Source organism: Bidens hawaiensis, unplaced genomic scaffold, assembly GCF_021521415.1.
Source record: "Bidens hawaiensis isolate Kalapana, Puna unplaced genomic scaffold, B.hawaiensis_p1.1 tig00049151_1, whole genome shotgun sequence".
Classification (NCBI taxonomy): domain Eukaryota; kingdom Viridiplantae; phylum Streptophyta; class Magnoliopsida; order Asterales; family Asteraceae; genus Bidens; species Bidens hawaiensis.
The window spans coordinates 67,766-88,880 of record NW_027498801.1 but is presented as its reverse complement, the minus strand read 5'-3'; the positions used below and the strand labels follow the sequence as shown (position 1 = coordinate 88,880).

At 34.4% G+C, this 21,115-nt stretch overlaps 2 protein-coding genes across 2 annotated transcripts; both read right to left on the bottom strand.

Moving 5' to 3' along the window:
* Positions 1 to 3,013: 3,013 nt before the first annotated feature.
* On the bottom strand, positions 3,014 to 5,194 carry LOC143597862 (heat shock cognate 70 kDa protein-like). Its single transcript, XM_077076242.1, has 3 exons — positions 4,975 to 5,194; positions 3,541 to 4,208; positions 3,014 to 3,487 (listed from the first exon to the last, which is right to left on the bottom strand). Exons 1-3 carry the CDS (start codon positions 5,192 to 5,194, stop codon positions 3,014 to 3,016), a joined length of 1,362 nt encoding a protein of 453 aa, XP_076932357.1.
* Positions 5,195 to 6,732: 1,538 nt separating this feature from the next.
* Positions 6,733 to 11,547, bottom strand: LOC143597863 (protein NRT1/ PTR FAMILY 3.1-like). The gene is made up of 4 exons (XM_077076243.1): positions 11,362 to 11,547; positions 10,442 to 10,659; positions 8,610 to 9,169; positions 6,733 to 7,627 (listed from the first exon to the last, which is right to left on the bottom strand). Exons 1-4 carry the CDS (start codon positions 11,438 to 11,440, stop codon positions 6,739 to 6,741), a joined length of 1,746 nt encoding a protein of 581 aa, XP_076932358.1. The 5' UTR covers positions 11,441 to 11,547; the 3' UTR covers positions 6,733 to 6,738.
* Between the last annotated feature and the right edge of the window lie 9,568 nt (positions 11,548 to 21,115).

The window sequence follows — 21,115 nt, the reverse complement described above, 5'->3', positions numbered from 1 at the left end:
GTAAAACTTAAAGTTGTTAAGAGTTTGGTTCGTTAAGAGCTTTATTTAGGAAGGTGGAGTTTGGATCATGAGTAGTTTTTAAAAAATTGAGTTTTATTCGTTTTATATAACTGTTTATTTATTTGTATTTATAGTTTTATATAAAATGAAATATAATATTATTTAGATTTTTTTATCATAATTCTATATATAAATAATTGTTATGTAAATATACATTTTATAAAAATAATAGGCTTGTTAAATCACGGGAGTCTAGTCAAGCTTGATATGTGAAGCATGTGCACGTTTTTCCCAAGAGCTCCAATATAAGCTCAAATCATTTACGCCTTAACGTGTTGTTACTCAAAGGGAAAAAGCACAAGGTTTATTATTGTTTTTTCTTTTGAATTACCAAAATGCAACAAGTATTAAAGGCTTATGTTCGGTGTTGGACTCATAAGTATTTTTTTATTTATTATTGTCTTTATATTATGTTTTGAATGTCAATTGTGTTTTTTTTCTTGATTCAGGTAATACCATGTTGTAGTGGAGGGGTTATTTTATTTATTTATTATTTTTTTTTTTGGGGGGGGGGGGGGGAGGGAGGGGAGGGATCTTTGACATGTACTGCCACGTCAGCAGGGAGGACAATTTTCATTTAGGGTGTAGTGTTTGTAGCCTAAAATCGCCCAATAATAATATAATATTATTATTTTTCAAACTATAACGACGAAAAATACATGTCGCTCCCCTCCCCCCTCCAAAATCGCCCCAATGTAGCCCCACTGCATGACCTAACTAAAGTTAAAACAAACTTTGACTAATTATATACGCTATAAAATTAAGCATAATAATAATCATATAGAATGTTCTAATTAAATTTATTCCACTTCTCTATCTATCTTTTGGACTAAATATAGTATCATTCAACTATGAGGTCCAAATATAAAATATACAAATAAAATTTATGTTCATTGTATGGAATCCGTGTCTGCTTACATTCACATGTTAATGAGAATGGGATTACATTAAATTTGGACCACAAGTCACATAAGTCTAGTATCAAAACATATAGGACTTGTATTGTATATACATATAAAACAAAGGTATGTAATGTCTTTTCCTAAAAACAGGAGGGCAATGGGTATCAATTATTAGGGATTATTCTCATCATTTTGGCAGGCTGTGACAGTTGTGTTGGTTGAAACATATGCCACAAGAACATTATTTTCTACAAAAAACATCAATCAATCAATCATGCCCAGTAAAATCCCACCGACAGCAAAGCTATAAGTAGGGTCTGGGGAGGGTGGGATGTAGGCACACCGTACCTCTATCCAAAGAAATAAAGAGGTGGCTTCCAGAGAGACCCTCGGCTGTAAGTACATGTGTATGAAGCAAAATAAAGGAAATCAAAGTTTAACAGTTATATAAAAACTACTACTAATTATAAAAATATTAATAATAAGATCACAGTTTAACAGCTAAATAAAAGCTAATAATAATTATAATAATAATAATATATGTAAGGGAAATACCATTATGGTATGTGACCTAAATAAGTTAAGTCTAAGCCCTAAGGTATTCAATTCTCTCTAAAAATCCTTAACTTAAAAGTTTACTCAGAAAAGTAAACTTTTCTGAGCCCTAACTCAGAATAAGTTAAGTCTAAGCCCTAAGGTAAGTTAAATCTAAAAATCCCTAACTCTAAATAAGTTAAGTCTAAGCCCTAAGGTAAGTTAAGTCTAAGCCCTAAGCCCTAAGGTATTCAATTCTCTCCAAAAAGTATCTAAATTTAAATATATTTTTTAATTAAATTAAAAGTTTACTCAGATCAGTTGGTTTTTTAATAAAAAATTCGACTTAATCAGTCGACAGATGATCAAGATTATCGTATTCCAAGTGGCTATCACTTTTACCCGAAACCAGAAGCCCAACTCAAAAAAACCTGAACCCGAACCTGAACTAACCTAATTCGAAAAACCCGAATCCAATAAAAGGCTAACCCGAACCCGAATCGAAGTAATTCGGCTTGGTTCTCAGGTTTTATTTATAAGATTTTGGCCAACCCGAAAAACCCGAATAAACTTTTAGTTTTGAAATTAAGTATATTTTTTTATGTATAACAAATTAACAAGCTAAGTTTTAGTCACTAAAGTTATCAGAATCTGGCTTTAATCGATTGTTGTCATTCTAACTATTATTGATTTATTGCTTATTATTAATTTATGAATTCTGTTTATTACTAATAGTAACCGTAATCGAACAACCAAATCACGTCCGATTAAATACGATTATGGTTCGAGTTAGTTTTACTCTTCTTTTGAATTGTTTTGTCAAGTTAGGTTAGTTTATTATTTGATTATTTGTGTTATAAGAAAAGAAGAATATGTTAAAGTAATTTTAGCGTTGTAGTTTTTAAAAATTTTTTGGTTTGTTTTTTTTTTCTAGGATACTCGAAACCCGATTAACCAAACCCGATAAAAACCCGAACAAGAATTACTCAAACCCGAAAAACCCGTGAGATATTTGGGTTGGGTTTCATGTCAAGATTTAAAAATTTGGAACCTGAATAACTCGACCCAAAAAACCCGAAACCCGAAATCGAATCTGAAGAACACCCCTATATTAGATGATAATTCACATGTTATAAAATGATTAAAATCAGTGAAAAATTGAGAAATAGTTTTGGAGTAATGATTGGGTTGAATAGTTAATTGCAAAGTTATTTGATTTAATGAAAACTATATAGATAAATGAAACATCAAACAAAACATCAAACATGGATTACAATAATAATAATAAAAACAAAACCATTGCAAAAGGTTGAATTGTTTGCAGTTGTTCATAAGTTTTTAGGTTTTAGTTTGATAGCTTAGTCCTTTTCGCTGTCTTCTCGATAACATCCTTCGACGAATCTCCACTCTTAGTAATCGTGATACTTCGTTTATTACCCGTGGACATCACCTCAGCCGAAACATTGAGAATACCATTAGCATCAATGTTAAAGCAAACCTTAAGCTTTTCCACACCTTTAGGTGCTGCCGGGGATGCCATGAAGAGTAAACGTGTCAAGAAAGATATTCTCGCTGACATCTTTGCCATCGCCTTGATATACATCAATTGTCGAGGATTCTTGGTTGTCATAGATAGTGGGATAAACCCGCTCCTTGATGACGGGTATGCGTGTGTTCCTAGGGATCAAAACACCCATTATAGTATGCAAATTTAGTGCAAGATTTACTACTCTAATGCCAAGAGAAAGAGGTGTTACATCTAGTAATACCAAATCCTTAACCATTTTGTTCCCATAACCGCTTAAGTTTGCAGCCAAAACCGCAGCACCTTGAGCCACTGCTTCATCCGCATGAATACTCTTGCAAAGTGGCTTCCCATCGAAAAACTCCGTTAACATTTGTTGCATCTTAGGAATCCTCGTCGACCCACCAACGACCACCACTTCATGAACATCGCGCTTATTTCCTTCTCTCAAACAATTCTCCACATGCTTAATGCACATATTAAAGAAACCAGCATTAAGTTCCTCGAACTTCGCCCTACTAAGATTTCAATCGGAGTTTGCGTCGTTGAAGACAAATCCCTCTTTGCTTCCTCGCACGCAATTTTCAACCTCATCATCGCTCTTGCGTTCTGACTCACGTCTTTCTTCTCTCGCTTTTTAAACATTTCAACGCAATGATTCACCATCAACTGGTCAAAATTCTCGCCACCCAAACGAGTATCACCGCCCACAGCTTTAACGATAACACTACCCGCCTTATTAATCTCGAGAAACGACACATCAAACGTTCCACCGCCTAAATCAAATACCATTACATTCTTATTATTAACACAATTAACATCAGCTCTCTTATCTAGACCATACGCGATTGCTGCTGACGTTGGCTCGTTGATCAAGCGCATGACGTTAAGCCCTGCCAACACACCGGCATCCATGGTCGCCTGGCGTTGCTTGTCACTAAAGTATGCAGGGACGGTTATGACTGCGTCAGTAACCGTTGTTCCTAGATACGCTTCGGCTGCTTCTTTCAAGTTTTTTAGAATCATGGAAGATATATCTTCTGGTGAAAACTTCTTTTCTTCGGACTCGTGTTCAAATACAATGATCGGCTTCGCCCCTGGCCCTTCGATTACCTTGAACGGTCTAGTACTAATATCTTTTTGCACTAGACCATCACTGAATCTTGTTCCCATTAAACGTTTCACATCTGCAAATTATCATTTGAAAAAAAAACATACTAACTTCAATGGTCATCAAATTAATATAGGGAAAATGACCAAAATGCCCATTCAAATCCCACCGGTTTCATTATGTCCAGCCCTAAACCAATCGGGCCGCCTAGTTATTCTACCCTAATGACCGAGCACCAAATATCAAGAATGTTTTCCGTCGGCCGTCTTTTTTTCTGACTGCCAGACAAAGATGTTCTGGGCGCAGGGTGGTTTTAATCTAAGCGGCTACTAGATTAATCTAGGCGCTGCCTAGTTTTTTAAATTCAAATTCTTTATAATTTTTTTCCAAAAATTGTTTATAATATCATATTTGAATTCTTTTTTCATAAAATCTGATATTATTAAAATAAAATCTTATTATTATTAAAAAATCTTACAACGTAAGTTATGAAAATTTGTTTATTTTTATATATACGTAAGTATTCATATAGCATCATATTTTTTATAATATAAAAAAATAAATCTTAAAAGGATTTGAATTTAAAAACTAGGCGACACCTGGATTAATCTAGTAGACATACCTGATGCCTAGAAAAATCCATCCGGTGCATGGAACATTTTTGTCGGGCAGTCAAAAAGGAGGCGGCCAACCCGAAACATTCTTGACATACGACGCGCAGTCGGTAGAACAACTAGGCGGACCGGTTGGTTTTGGGAATTAATTATGATGGACAAAATAAACATTATAGTCATTTTCCCATTATTAATATTAATATAAGATTTGATAATAAACCAACATACCAAAAACAGTGTTTGTAGGGTTCCTAGTGCTTTGATTTCTAGCAGCCTCACCAACTAGAAGTTGCACTTCATCCCAAGCAACACATGAAGGAGTAATCCTGTTACCTTGTTGATTCTGAATGATTTCGACACGGTTGTGTTTATCAAACCAGGCTGCTACACAAGAATATGTTGTTCCAAGATCAATACCAATGGCTGTTCCTTCAACTCTCTTGCCCATTTTCTAACAAAATGAATATAATGATGATGAATAAAATGTATATGAAACTAAATGATATATATATATATATATATGAATATCTCTTCAAATTTCAAATATGTAAAGTAGAGAAAATGGCAATAGATCAAGAGATTTATTATTCTTCGGTGGTTTGTTGTTGTATCCTAAGGAAAGTATATCACTAATTCTTTGGAGGAGATTTGTAACAAAATTAATATTAATTGGTAGGGTGCAGTTATTGTACGCTAATGACTTAACGTACGGTAGGTACGCGAGACGCTCAAAGGCAAAAAACAAAGGCAAAAACCTAAAACGCTTAGAAAACTTAAGCGCTCAGCAAAACGCTCAATTCCGAGATGTTTGGATGTGATTTCATGGATCGATTCGTGAAAAAATGGATTCGTGTACGTTAATGTACGTTAAGGATTAGTGTATTGGATCTTTTCACTAATTCGGTAATGTACAACTTTTGTTAATTAATAAACTACTAAGTTTTCGAAAATCCGAAAATCACAATTTTTTGTACCGGTACAGAAATATTTGGTTTGATAGGTTCGGCGGTATTAAAGGTAAAATTTAGGAAATACTGGTACAGGTCCCGTACCGATACCGAAACTAAAAACTTTGATATCAATTTTGATACCCAATGGGTGTCAATATTGAATTTGTCACAATATGCATAACCTTATTAATTTTTTTTCAATATACATATATGACTTATGGTTACTTTAACCATCTAACCAAAAGTGGTACAAATTAAACTTGGTTTGACTCGACTAAGTCTGTAAAAGAGCGAAACATGAGCTCTACTCTGCTTGACTCGACTCACTTACAAGCCTAACATATAATCGGTGTCCATTCGTGTTCATATATGTTTGTTTTGTTCATTTATGTTCATTAGAATATTATCAAACAAACATAGACGAACATGAAAACATGTTCATTTCCTTAACAAAAGAACACAAACAAGAAAATCCATTCATTTAAGTATGAAGAAATACTTACTTCATTTGTTCAGTATGAAGAAGTATCCCAACAATAGAAATAGAAGCATCAATCTCATTATTCTCATAAGGTAACACGTCAATTTGAATTCGTAGTCTCCTACCATGATATTATTAATATTCCGACAAAAATCTTGCGTAGTATAAATATTATTTGGGCTATTATACTTTAAACGAATGAAACTTGTCAGATATATCGACTCGAGAGTGAATCTCATAGTGGCGGATCCAAGTTTTTTTGTGAAACCCTTTTATCATCAAATTATCCTAAGTATATTATTAAGTTCCTTGCAATAAATAAAATTAAAATCCAAAAGAATATATAAATATTAGAAACGAATAATGTAAAACAACCCCGTAACACAGGGGATAAAAACCAGTAATATAGTAAATAAGTTTTATTAATAAGTTGGTAAGTTTTCATTTTGTAATTGTTATACTACTATCTTTAAGCCATCATGAATAGGTTACTACATATATAATTACCTTATTAAATTTATTTCAACTATACATATATGACTTATGATAAAGTGATACAAATCAAACATGGGTTCCTAGCTCAATCTCATGATCTTGGTGACTATCTTTATGAACAACCTCAAGTGGCTTAAAAGTGTAAAACTTTGCACAATATAAGTAGTAAACTAGATTAACAACTTGCAACAATGTGATCATCCAATAAAAATACTCCAACTTTCCTTTATTTAAATTATCATCAGGCAACCAGTTTGATCCATCTGCCCCTTGGCTAAACTTATGCACCAAAGTCACCAAAAGTGTACTCATGTAATTCCCAGCCGAAATCGCCATCCAAAACAAGGCAGCCGCCGTGCTCCTCATACTCTCGGGCGCTTGATCATACAAAAACTCTAGATGCCCGATTGCCATAAACGCTTCGGCTATCCCATGTAGACTATATTGTGGCACCAACCAATAAACCATTATGGGAATGGTTTCATGCGGTTTATCAACCAAACCATGTGCAATAGCGACATTTTTACGCTTTATTTCCATGAACCCGGCAATTAATGTAGCGAAGATCGATATAGTCAACCCTATAGCCATTCTACTAAGGAATGACACCCCCCTTTCTACCCCTGTGAACCTTTTCATGATGGGAACGAACACGCGATCGTAAAACACAATGGTGGCTAGCATGGAGGTTAAGGTGAAGACGGACATGGACCCTGCCGGGATTTGGAAGGTTTTCGTGAGGTGTCGGTTCATGGTTTTCGCTTGTTGAAGGGAGAAAGTGTTTTGTTGGACATATGCTGTGAATAATATGATCCCGGAAGCCCAGATCGGACCCATTCTGATTAAGGATTTGAGTTCCTCAACTCTATGGACCGTGTTTAGTCTCCATAGGTTTGGTTTTGATTGGGATTTTGCTTGGTCTTTTTGTGTCACAATGGCAGCTTTGTCCAAGAACCTAAGTTACAATCACAAAATTAGATTTCTAAGTAGACCGAACTTTACACGAATTATTAAAATGGGAAGTTCGTTTATTTAATAAACGAACGAACATGAATAAAAATATTACTGATTTAATTAAATGAATGAACATAAAGAGTTGTGTCACTTATTTATGTTTGTTCATTTACTTTATGTTTATGCTAGCATATGATTAAAAAGTTGAGTCCAATCTATATTGTTGTTTACTTTAAAAATATTAGATATTGTTGACTCCTCTGATGTGACTCAAGATTATTAGACACTAATTTAGATAGTGTTGTTATACTTGTTTAATTCTAATTGGACTGTGAAAAAACTCACACTTTCTTGAAAAAAGCTTGTTCGAAGTTGACTTATTTGTGAGCGATCCAAGCTGGCTCGAATCGGTTTTTAAATAAGCCCGAGCCAAGGTAAGCTTGCCCGTCTGGCTCGTTTGAGTCAAATTCAAGTTTCAATACACACACATACATAATTAATAAAATCTCATTATGATAAAATGTTACCTTTGTTTTTAAATATATTTAGAGTATTTGAAAATTACAAAAAATAATTTTAAATACACGAGCTGAGTTGGCTTGACAACCCACAAGCCGTCTCAAGAGTTTTACGAGCCGAGCTAGAGCTCAATATTTTAGCTCATTATAATAACTGAATAGATGGGGCCCGACTTTGCTTTCATTTACAACCATAACTTTTAATCAGTGTTCACTTTTGTCCATGCATGTTTGTCTGTATTCATTTATGTTCGTTTTGAATACTATCAATCAAACATAAACAAAGACGAACACGTTTATTTTCTTAACGAAAGTGCACAAAAAAAATCCATTCGTTTACTTTTCGTGCTCGTTCATTTGTTCATAAAGAAAACAATTCCGTTCTTTTACATGCATGCAAAAGTGGCATAAGTGCATAACAAAAGGTGACATATTAAAAATTTATAAGAATATTATTATACTTACTTCATTTGTTCAGTATGAAGAAGTCTCCCAGCAACAGAAATAGAAGCATCAATCTCATTATTCTCATAAAGCAACTTATCATCCAAAACCATAGCCACCTTTCTCTTCTTATAAGCTGCCACACACACTTGCACCAACCGCGTAAACGGGCTACCCGACGGGTCCATATTCCTATACAAACGGTACCCGAGCACAAACGCAACAATCGATATAGCCATAGCTATAGACGGGACGCCAAGACCCCACCCCCACCAGACATAATCTTGAATATAAACAATTATCGTCACGGCCACAAGATTAGATGTCCCCATGCAAAAATAATACCAGTTGAAAAACTTCCATGTGCTAGCTTTTTGTTTTTCGTCGGTTTCGTCAAATTGGTCTGCCCCGAATGCCACCACACAGGGTCGGATCCCTCCTGACCCGATTGCGGTTAGTAAAAGGGATATGTATAATATTGCGAGTTGGCCCGAGTTGGCTTCTTGGCATACTTGTCCATCTTGGCATGGTGGTGGTCTTAAGTTTGGGAGTATTGCTGATATTGTTAGTGATATCATACCCTATATATAAGATTTGAAGGTTAAAAGAAATACAGAATTACAAATTTTGTCATTTAAAAAGTTTATTTGCAGACGATGTCCTTTACATGACATGTTTGTTTGATTTTCGTCCTTTTGACTAACTGGCATCCAAAAACCCTGTTAAGTCTTGGCATGTGAGGGCATTTAAGTCTTTTACACATACTATTTAAGTATTTATAATTAAAAAACAAATTAAATGTATTATTAGAAAAAGAAACTAAATTAAATATGTTAAACAAAAACCCCGCTAAGTCTTTGCATGTTTGGATTTAATCGAGTTTTTGGATGACAGTTAGTGTAAAGGACAATAAAAGAATGTATTTTGTCATATAAAGGACCCGTCCGCAAATAAACTCTTTAAAGGACATGATCCATAAATCGTATATATTTAAGAGACAGAATTTGTAATTCTGTCTAAAAGAAATTATAGCTATGTTTGTGTCAACTTAAATTATAAAACGGGTTAAAATGGATCACTTTAAAAAACTTGTTAAGTTAAAACGGGTTCATACGTGTCAGCACTACCCATAACCATTGTTTGTCGTTGCTGACAATATTGTCATAAAAAGATATAGCATGTGAAACGGTTTTTGTACTTTATTTTTAAAAAGTTGACTTGTTTCAACCCATATTCATTTTAGTAAAAAAAAACTTATTTTGGCCCAAACCAAATTAGCATTTTTTTTAAACGACCCGTTTGGTTAGGCTCATTCTGACCCGTTTCCTGATCTGACTGGCCCGTTTGGCCAAGCTCATAACCAGTTACCAAGAAAAAGTCATGATTTGTGATCCGAACCAAATTGAAAATTTTTTAAATGACTCGTTTTGCTCCGAACTCATTTTAACCCGTTACCTGACCTAACCGGCCCGTTTTGCCAGCTCAAAACCAGTTTCCAAGAAAAACTGCATGAATTTGACCCGAACCAGTTTAAAAATCTTAAAACGACTCGGTTTACTCAGAACTCATTTTGGCCCGTTACCTGAACCGACTGGCCTGTTTCGCCAGGCTTACAACCAGTAACCAAGAAAAACTGAATAAATTTTGACCCGAACCTAATATAACTTTTTTTAACACAAACTCTTTTGACCGAACTCGTTATGACCCAACCAGCCCGTTTTTCCACGCTCAAAGCCCGTTACCAAGAAAAACCACTTAGCTTTTGACCCGAATCAAGTCAAAAAATTTAAAATTTTAAAACGACCCGTTTTGCTCCTGACCAAGACAAACTACATGAACGAACAAAAACTTACAAGTTGATAAATAATGGAAGCAACCGTGATGGTCCAAAACCGGCCTGCAAAAGAATCAGCGATAAAAGCCCCGATCAAAGGCGTCAAACTAGAGGTACCACCAAAGTTTGTCAACGTGTTAGCGGCTTTAGTCATCGGCATATTAAGTTGTGTTGTCAAGTAACTGATCATATTGGTCTGAAAGCCCACCATAGCCAACTTCTCACACACTTCATTTGCTGCATAACATCAAAATATTAACATTTAAACATCAAGAACATATGCACCCTTTTTTGCATTTTATTACAAAAAGTTGAAGCATATTATTATTATTATTATTATTATCATTATTATTATTATTATTATTATTATTATTATTATTATTATTATTATAACAATTTGAAACTTTGGTGCCACAAAGCCTGATTGGCCACTTTACGGCACCTTATTGGTTTTTTTGTTGTAGTTCCGGTTCGTAACAAATGTTACAAAAACCAACTGAATGCCAATTATTTTATTTTTTGTTTTAGTTCCTGTGTCGTAACGATCGAAACTGACTGAATTCACGTAAACTCAACGCGCTTTGTTTTAGTTCCAATTTCGTAACGAATGTAACGAAAACCGACTGAATGTTGATTTTGTTTTAGTTCAGGTATCATAACAAACACGACGAAAACCGACCAAATTCGAGTAAACTGACCACCTAAACACTGGGGATCGACAATGGTTAGATTTTACCAATGATTGAGTTTTACCGACCGATGCCACCCCGTTGGTTCACCTCAACTTATATATATATATATATATATATATATATATATTTCTTACGATACAATAACGCGTGTAACCGAAACCAACAGTCTAGGTTTTACCGACATGTCCCGACACAACACGCTGGATTAAACACTAGTTAATAATAAGTAGAAGAAAGAGTGTTATACCAAATATGAAGGGCATGGTGATGAGTCCACCTTTGGGCTTTTTTCCATTTTCATGGTTTTTATGTTGTGTGTCTTCCATTGTTGTGTATATAGTTATGAGTTATAGTTTGCTAAAATGTGTACATATTTATAGTGGATGGTGTAAGTTAACTTTAGGATTTTGTCACTATGTCTTTGTGGCCATAAATCTGCGTGAATGGAGAGCAAAATATAAAAATGTGCCAATATTTTGGATTTATTTGGTGGCTTATTTGATAGGTATAGGTATTTGATATTATCAACTTATCATTGTGGGTTCAAAATGTTTTAAGTTGTTATTGTAATATTGTTATTTGTCTTATATAAAGTAACAGAATACAAGACTAAAACTTTTATAGCATATTATGTATACATATATCAGACAAAAAAAGAATTATATAAAGGTTTTTAACATGAAGATAATTAAATAAATATTTTCATAAATTCAAGATATATGAATTTATGTTCATAGAGAAAAAAACAATCGAATTAAGAAAAATGGAAACTATAAACATACGCAACGGGTAGTACATGTATTCGGATACAGAATTGGGTATGAGAATAATTATAAAATCTTTTGGTAATGAGGTATGGACGTGTGTTTATAGTTGGATTATTCAAAACCATTGTTATGCATATTTACATGCATGTAAACCGAATATATTAATATATTATATAATTCTAAAGATATAATAAATAATATTTGAAATATGTTAAAGTGCAAATTTAAAAAAATGTTACAATTGTAATTTGATTATTTGATATTATAACTTTTGGGTTAAATTAAGATTGTTTTTCGTGTAATGGGAATCATAACAAGCAATTTGTATTCGTTTAAGATCATAAACCATGATACTCATGAAGAAACATGTGTATACGACCGTTAATGAATGATCAAACATAAAATCAAGAATACCGAAAGCCATCCTTGGATTATATAGGCATATCATATAACTTCATGTCTTCATAACATACACTTAATTGTATGTCGATTTTGATCGGTTAATTCATATGAATTGCTAGATAGGGCACTACGATTGATATCGATCATATTGTCATAATCTTAAATATTGTTGGCGATTTACTTCGATTACTTATATTAAAACATGAAAAACAATATAAATGTTTTAATTAAAAGAATTTAAGTTCTTAGTTAAAAATACAAGTAAATAATGATACATATGTAGGCAAAACCAAAAGGGTCAAAAAGAGGTGTCTGCTTAACCCGATCATTGGAAACTTTAATATTTTTTTTATAAAATAAAGTTTTTCTAGATAAGTAGATTAGATATACATGAGTTTGACCAACTAAGAATAGTATTACCACTAACAAGATACATAGTTAGGTTAAAGACAGTTTTGTTTTAACATTAGAAATGTTAAAAGAATCTTTATCAATATAGATATTGTACCATGACATGAATGTAGTGCGTGTCAACACCTTTGATTTATAGTGCATGACAGTCGACGTAACAACTTTCCAATACAAATGTTTTATTAAATTACATATAAATATTTCTGGTGGCATGCTAAATAATAAACAAGAAATATTTGATAGCAACTTATATATATAAATCATTAATTGTATTTTAAAATAATATCATGACTAATAATAAATTATTAAAATATGATAAATGACACATGTTTTAACTCTTACAAGTTACAACAATATTTGAAATTTTGTTATCGAGTCTTAATAAATAGAAAAGACATAAATTAATATGCACTGTTTGTTTGTTCTTGCTAGTATGTTAATAAAATGCCGCCATTTAAAAAAAATCGATATGCATTATAAAAGTAAGAAAGTTTTAGAAGATAACAATAAATATTTATGAGGAAGCACGTTCAGTGTTTGTGAGCATTTTTGCATGCTCGAGGACCGCCCAGCCATTTTGTAGGCCTAAAACGAAACAAAAAGGCAAGCTATTTTTCGAATTCTATTGTTATAACGTAAAACAGCTAATCACGAATACGTTTGTCATTTCAAATGACTTAAGAGTTGTTTTCATCATTTAGTATGTCTTTTTATCTAAGTTAGTGGCCCCATCCAAATGGTGGGGCAGCCCTGGCTTGAGTTTACACCCCTTAGAGCTGGCCATGTGCATGCTCTAGACAGCTTGTATAATGACTTTTATAGGTTTGAAATATGTATGGTATATGTGGTACCAATCTAATTACTCAAACTCGTGTACCAACATGTATCGAAACTCGTTATATACCCAGTTTTTTTAACTAACCCGTTAGATGACATGATAAGACGTCGGATACTATCTCCGACCCAGTTACGAAAACATTGGACACTAGATCTAACAACTAATACAAAACTTAATCAAATTATTAGTGAGGTTGGCCGAAGATATTTGAGTTTGGTCTAAGAAGTGTGTACCTTATTTTGTTAGTTAAAAGGTGGAGTGATAATATATTCTATGAGAATAAGTGTGTTTTCATGATGGAGCAATACCTTTTTTTAGTCACGATATTTTGCATACCTTCTTCTTTTAAAATAACGATTCTTTTACACCTAATAACCACCTAATCTTACAGTTGTAACAAATTGAACCGACACCGATTTTGTGGGAAGCAAACACCACTTTTAGTGTTCATTATAACTAATTTTATCTAGAGCTTTTTAAATTGTGTTAACCAGGATAATTGCTCAGGCGTCTTTTTTTTTTCTCGCATCAACAAAATGCACATATAACTAACAAAAATCACCACGTGGGTGAACAAGACTCGTGTTGTGACCATTTTATTCGCATACGTCGACTACTTGTATTCTTTTTTAAGGCATGAAGTTTCGGCACATTTAAGCAACAGTTTCATAACTCACATAAACTGTGAAACAAAGAAATTAGTGTGCAACGATGGTATTTTATCGATCAGACTGATCCAACCATATCGCAGGTCTTTATAATCACAAGATCAATAATTATTTCTAGTTTTGTTTGTAAGATGAATCATGCAAATGATTGTGTACAACATAAAAAGGGTCATAGCGCAATTTGTACCGCTACCACTTCATAGCCACAAATTTTTTTATTACATACGAAAAATTATGTCCATTGTTGAGAATTTAATTTCACTTGAACTACATAAGTACCGGATATTATACAGTATACACAACATCTCTCGTGAAGTGTAAATCTAACGCTAGACAAATCAATTTAGTTAAACGTGTTAGTAGATTCGTAAGAAACTAACCATAAGCTGTTCTAAGCTAAACAGTTTCATATTAAGTGATGTGGCAAAACTGAAGTCCAAGAAAATAGAATATCAGTATATCACATAACAAATTTTATACACTATGGACGGTTTAAACTATTGTAAAATTGTCAATAGTTTGGTCCCATTACCCTATTTCTTGGGTGAACTAATCCGAGGTTAGATACATCATTAGCCAATCAATAAACGTTTCTTCAATAATCCAAAATTACTCAATCATTGCAATTAACAAATATAAAGGTTAGGCTGAGGGGTGTGGGGCGCTAACCGGGGCGCTAGAGCCCCTCCGCTCGCGCCTCGGGGCGCTAACCCCACACCACCGGGGCGCGAGCGGGGCGCGAGCGCGGAAATCCAGGCAGGCGTGAGCCTGGTCGCGGGAGAAGAGAGAGAAAATGGACGTTGGGAATGGAGAAATAGCCGTTAGGACACGGTTAAATTAAAAAAAAAAATATTTTTTACCTAAATAATACCCCATTTCATCTATAATATACCCCATTTCACCCATATCAATCACCACAACTTCAAAATAAAACCCAAAATCAACCAATCTTCCCAACTTTTTTTAAAAAAATAATGTCGTCGTACTCGTCTGATTCCGACTCCTCCGAAGAGGATGATTTGCTTCTTCATGTATGGGGAGTTTTGACCGCAACCGTGGTCGATCTCTTGCAAAATCAAGCCCATCAACCTCGACTCCCGAGGGTTAGAGCACCACCTCGTGATCGTGATCGATCGGGTGCTAACGATACTTTGATTAAGCATTATTTTAGCCCTCAACCGGTATATGAGGAGTCGGATTTTCGAACTCGTTTCCGAATGAGCAGACAATTGTTCATGCGTATAGCAAGTGATTTAGAGGCACGGTATCCCTTTTTTCAACAAAGGGAGGATGCTAGGGGTCTCCCCGGTTTTACCCCTCTTCAAAAATGCACGGCTGCTATCCGTCAATTAGCGTACGGCATCTCGTCGGACGCTTTGGATGAGTATTTACAGATGTCGAAAAGGGTTGCACGTGAATCCCTTCATTTTTTCTGCCAAGATAAAAAACATTAATTTTACTTTTTATTAAATATTTATTACATTTTGTAATATATATTATATGTTTATAGATTATTTTATATACGTAGGAGTCATATCGACTTACGCTCGGAGATATCTGCGTAAACCTACAATGTATGACATCCAACGCATATATGAGGTGCACGCAGAAAAACATGGTTTTCCTGGGATGCTAGGTAGCATCGATTGTACGCATGTTGGATGGGCTATGTGTCCAACGGCCTGGCGAGGTCAGTTCCACCGTGGTGATCATGAAGGGCCGACCCTTATACTTGAGGCGGTGGTGTCACAGGATCTTTGGTTTTGGCATGTTTTTTTTGGTGTTGTTGGGTCAAATAACGACCTTAATGTTATCGATCAGTCACATTTGATCAACGACCTTATCGACGGGGTTGAACCACCTCAATCTTTTGTTGCAAATGGATAACTCTTCAAGTACGGGTACTATCTGGTCGATGGTATTTACAACGAATGGGCTTTGTTAGTTCAAGCTTTTACAGATCCAATCGCCGACAAACGGAAGTATTTTACGAAGAAGCAAGAGTCTGCTAGAAAAGATATTGAAAGAGCTTTTGGAGCTATAAAAAAACAATATTATGTTCTGGCGAACCCGATACGTTATTGGACTCGGGAGAGGATAACGGACGTCGTCTACACGTGTCTGATCCTACACAACATGACGTTAGAAGACGAGGGCAAAGCTATCTGCCAAAACTACCAAGGTGACATTCCGCCACAACCGTCCACAATCAGTGATCAACAAAGACTTCATAACATAGCAAATATCAAGAGCCGTGAGATACACGGGGATCTTCGACATGAGTTGGTTGAACATTTGTGGGCGAGGCGACCCGATGATCTTGTATTAGATTAGTGTTATTATTAAGTATTATTGTTTGTTTAATTTTTAGTATGTTTTTTTTTGTAATTTGAATTTTAAAAAAAATGTGTGTTTTTTTAATAATTTATAAGTTTTTTTAATAATACGTTGTTTGAATATACTTATAAAAAAATAAAAAAAAAATTCGCTGGAGCCTCTGCTGGAACCCCTCCACACCAGGGCCAGGGGCTCCAACGGGGGCTCCAACACCCCCCTTATCCAGTTTCTCTCTCTGCCACACGTCATAATATTATTGGCTGGAGCCCCCACTAGAGCCCCCATTAAAGCCCCCCACACCCCTTAGCCTTAGTGTCTAGGGGGGTCATCATGTCTATATTGATTGGACTGAATTAATCATTGATGTTAATATTTATAAATTAATAATGAAATATGCATTATATCATAAGTAGGCATGTTCACGAGCCGAGCCCGAGCCAACGCAAGCTCGAGCTTGGCTCGATATTCAATCGAGCTGGTTTGGCTCGAGCTCGAACTCTTAATCGAGCTAAAAATATGAGCTCAAGCTTGGCTCGGTTTTAAATTGAGCCGGCTCGGCTCGACTCGATTTGGCTCGAGTTTACATGTAATAATAACAATTATATGCAACCATCAAGTTAAACTAAATAAATATGACGTTGAAATCAACACCAACCATATACAAACTAAATAAATACGTCTAATACAAAATTAAGCAGAGAATTGGCGGCCGATAGCGGAGGATGAGCGGCGGTCGATGGCGGAGGTGAATATGAGCGGCGACGGAGGTGAATATGAGCGTCTAGGGTTAGGATGGAAAATGGAACGTATACTGATTATTGATTGTGTGAACTATGAAGTCCCATCTCTCAGTTACTCAGTATATAAAATTATGAATATAGACTATGGAGTGAAAAGAAATTTGGTTGGATTAAAGGAAAGCCCATGTGTTAAAATAGTTGGGCTCGATAATTATATGCATGTATGTATATATATAATAAATTAAAATAATATATTTCGAGCCAATCGAGCGAGCTCGAGTCGAGCCGGGGCTAGCTCAGGCTCGGCTCGTTTAGAAATCGAGTCGAGCTAGGCTCGGCTCATTTACAATCGAGCCGATTTCAAGCGAGCTTTCTCCGAGCTTTTTTCGAGCGAGATTCAAGCGAGCTTCGAGCCGTGAGCTTTTTGAACAGCCCTAATCATAAGTTGTACAAGAAAATTTGCAAACCTTAATCTATTAAATAAACATTATCATTTGAACAATAATATACCGCTTAATTATAAATCTATAGAAAGACATTCAAAAGAAGAAATTATTATGTGTTTAACTAAATCTAAAAGTCTAACAAAGAGAGTTTACAGGTTTTTTTCATAAGTATCAAACATGTCTGTTAATGATTTGTTAGATATAAATTAATGAGAAACCTGATCTTACACTCGCCATGAACTAACTTAAATGTCAAATAGTTAGTTACACTTTTAACAAATCTATAACTTTAGTTAAAGTAAATTGTCCTCATGTTATGTACTTAACCCTAAAGCTAGCATCCGTTAGAACCAACAAAAATGTGTGACAATATATTAACATAAACGATAATCCATGTAGTTCTTGAAGCCGAGGATAAAAAATTACAAAAATTATAAAATGAAATAAAACTGTAGAACAATTGTAATTTTGTTAAAATAACTTTATAAAACCTGTATTAGCAAGCGGCTAAAGGGAAAACAAAAACCAAAATTACATAACCAAAAATAGGTTCTTTAATCAATCAACGAAATATATATTCTAGTTTTATGATACCTACTAGAATACCATAAAAATAAATAATTAACAATCTCATCAAAGATAGAATCAGGGCCGGCCATAAGGTGTGGCCGGGTAGTCGACGGCCACATGTCCGACACCCCGTTAGGCCCGAATTTATTTTTATTTTTTTAAATTATATGTATTTTTATTAAAACAATATGTATATTTAGTGTTTACACTCAATTACATGACCACTAGCTTGGTCTAATGACAAAAGGGTATTACTCCTAACCCAAAGGTTATGAGTTCTACTCTCATTTGAGGCATGTTTAATCCTTTTTTTTATATAAAAGTTTTTTTACACAACCCAATTATAACCAAGTAAACCCAAATAAAAATTAAATTGTTTAGACCTAACAAAAAACTATTTTTACTTAAATGCCTAAAAAAATTTCGCCTTCGGTCCAATTTTTTTTTTGCTTTTTCGGAGCCGACCCTGGATAGAATCACGTTTATTTACGCTTGTAGTGAAGTTCATGTTGTTTCTATGCTTCTAAATCACCCAACATGTAGCCATGATAATAACATCCCTAATCAATCTTTATTTACTAACCGTAATACTATCGATACGAAAAAGCCAAATCTGAAAAAGGCCAAAGACGAAGGAAAAGTCACCTCAAGCCAACGAGCCGGTATAATTTGATAATTATACATTTCTAACAATTAAAATAATGAATAATGTTTATCCTATTTTTCAAATATATATTTATGAGATTGGTTTTAAAATAATAAAAATTGATTTTGCAAATCTCATACCAACATGTTTTGGATTTTAGTTATTTTTTGGCTAAGGATATTTCTGTCATCCTCATCTCAAACAAACAAACAAACACAAACTCAAATGCTGATCTTGTCACAAACAAAAATAAGATACGTGTGAACCACAGTCAAGTCTTCCATTATTTCAATGTCTAAAAGAAAAAAATAAAGACTTAGTGGGGTGGGCTAACAATATGGTGGTGAATGGTGATAGTGGTCCGGTCCGGTGCATGTTGATTTGGGACAGGTATTGTATTCAACTGGCTTTTCAGAAGAAAACAGAATTCAAATATGATTCAAAGTCTTTCTAGTTTCAATCTTTTAATTTTTATCATTTGTATTTTGTTTATTGTATTATGATTATTATGTTATAAGATAAGGGATGAATACATGCATCCAAATATTTGTTGGGGACAAATTAGTGTTGCAGACTGGTCGGGCATTGGCACTCGTTCTAGTAAAACGATAAACGAGTCAAATAAAATGAATATATAAATATATAAATGAAAAGACACGGATATAAACCCGAATAGGTTAGACCGATGATTCCATAAGGTATGGGTTAAGTAACAAGTAGTACGTCGACACGAGTAAAGCTCAATAGATCCGGTGATGGAAAACTTGCAAAGCAGAACACCGTGAGCTCGTCACGGGAATGACAAGAGTGGGGTCTTCCCGTAACCACCCTCCAGCGTGATAATAAGTACAGTTTATAGAGAGAGAGGGAGGACTTTAAGTGATTGATGTAATATATGAAGTATGAATGAATACCTCATGATGATGAAGTGAATATTTATAGCCGATTGGTTACGGAATATTATTAGTACAATTTCCATCTTCTAGAAGACGTTCTTTGTAACAAACCGGACACGTGTCAGCACATGATAGGACGAGACAACTAGCCATGTGCACGGTTATAACGACCTTGTCAGCTGTCTTCCCCTAATTGGCTGTTACATCACGTGCTTTCCAAGAAAGAATTTTCGCGTGAATCTTTTAAAAAGAAGTTGGTTACAACTGATTTGCTAACATCACTCTTATGTCATCTCGTGTGTGATAGGGATGTCGTGCGGATGGCTTCTGAGGGAGTTTTAAGTAACCAGCGAATAGTCTTTGGGGCTTTTCACTATTTTTCATTTTTTCCTCTAACCTAACTTATTCGGGTGTTGGGAACGTTCTGCGGGTGACTCTTGAGGAAGTCCTGAATGACCCGCGGATGATCCGTTATGAGTATATGGATCTTTTTACTACCCTACCTCTATAATAATAATAATAATACTAATAATAATAACAATAATAATATATACTTACAAAGTTGCAAGCAATATTATTTATTTTCTATCTAAATATTTAAAAAACTGACTACGAAAGTTGCATCACTTTGAAAGATTGTTCACGAGTCAACTCGAGTTGAGGCAGGGTCAAGCTTGAACTTAGGTTGTCTATAAAGTATAAACCGAGTTGAGTCGAGTGGTTTACATCCGAGTCGATCTGACTCGTTTACAAGTAACCAAGTCATTTTCAAACGGCGCTACTTCTGATTTTTTTAAAGCGAGTTTAGAGATTTAGGTTATTTGCACGCCCATACATGTGACTATCTTTTTTCATTGTTTTTTTTCATCTTCGTTTGCAATTTTGTATTACATGGTTGAAGCATCCATATGTTGAAGATAAACTTGTGAGACTTGTCAATTTGACGGAAAATAAATTTGTATCTTGAACGGAATTAAAACCTTTTTTATGTGGTTTCTGTAATAGGTAATTAGATATTGATGTTTGATATTGTTATAAATGTTATGTCATATTCGTGTACGTTTAGGGCATGTTTGGGATTGAGTTTGAAAAATGCTTATTGGCTTATGTGCTTTTTCAAAAAGTTAAAATAAAAAAGTTTTTTGTAATTGTCAAACACTTTTAAACTTTTTGACTTTTTGACTTTTTGAAAACACCAATAAACCAATAAGCACTTTTCAAACTCAATCCCAAACATGCTTTTAATTGAACTACAAAGTAACTTATCACATTATCACTAG

Bases quoted from the DNA above. Each gene is read 5' to 3' on its own strand.
- LOC143597862 (XM_077076242.1), bottom strand. From the start codon at position 5,194: ATGGGCAAGAGAGTTGAAGGAACAGCCATTGGTATTGATCTTGGAACA. The intron at 4,209-4,974 runs GTATGTTGGTTT...GATAATTTGCAG, and splicing joins CCCTACAAACACTGTTTTTG to ATGTGAAACGTTTAATGGGA. The intron at 3,488-3,540 runs GTAGGGCGAAGT...ATGTGCATTAAG, and splicing joins AAACTCCGATTGAAATCTTA to CATGTGGAGAATTGTTTGAG.
- LOC143597863 (XM_077076243.1), bottom strand. From the start codon at position 11,440: ATGGAAGACACACAACATAAAAACCATGAAAATGGAAAAAAGCCCAAA. The intron at 10,660-11,361 runs GTATAACACTCT...GATGTTATGCAG, and splicing joins CACCATGCCCTTCATATTTG to CAAATGAAGTGTGTGAGAAG. The intron at 9,170-10,441 runs GTAAGTTTTTGT...TCTTATATATAG, and splicing joins CTTCCATTATTTATCAACTT to GGTATGATATCACTAACAAT.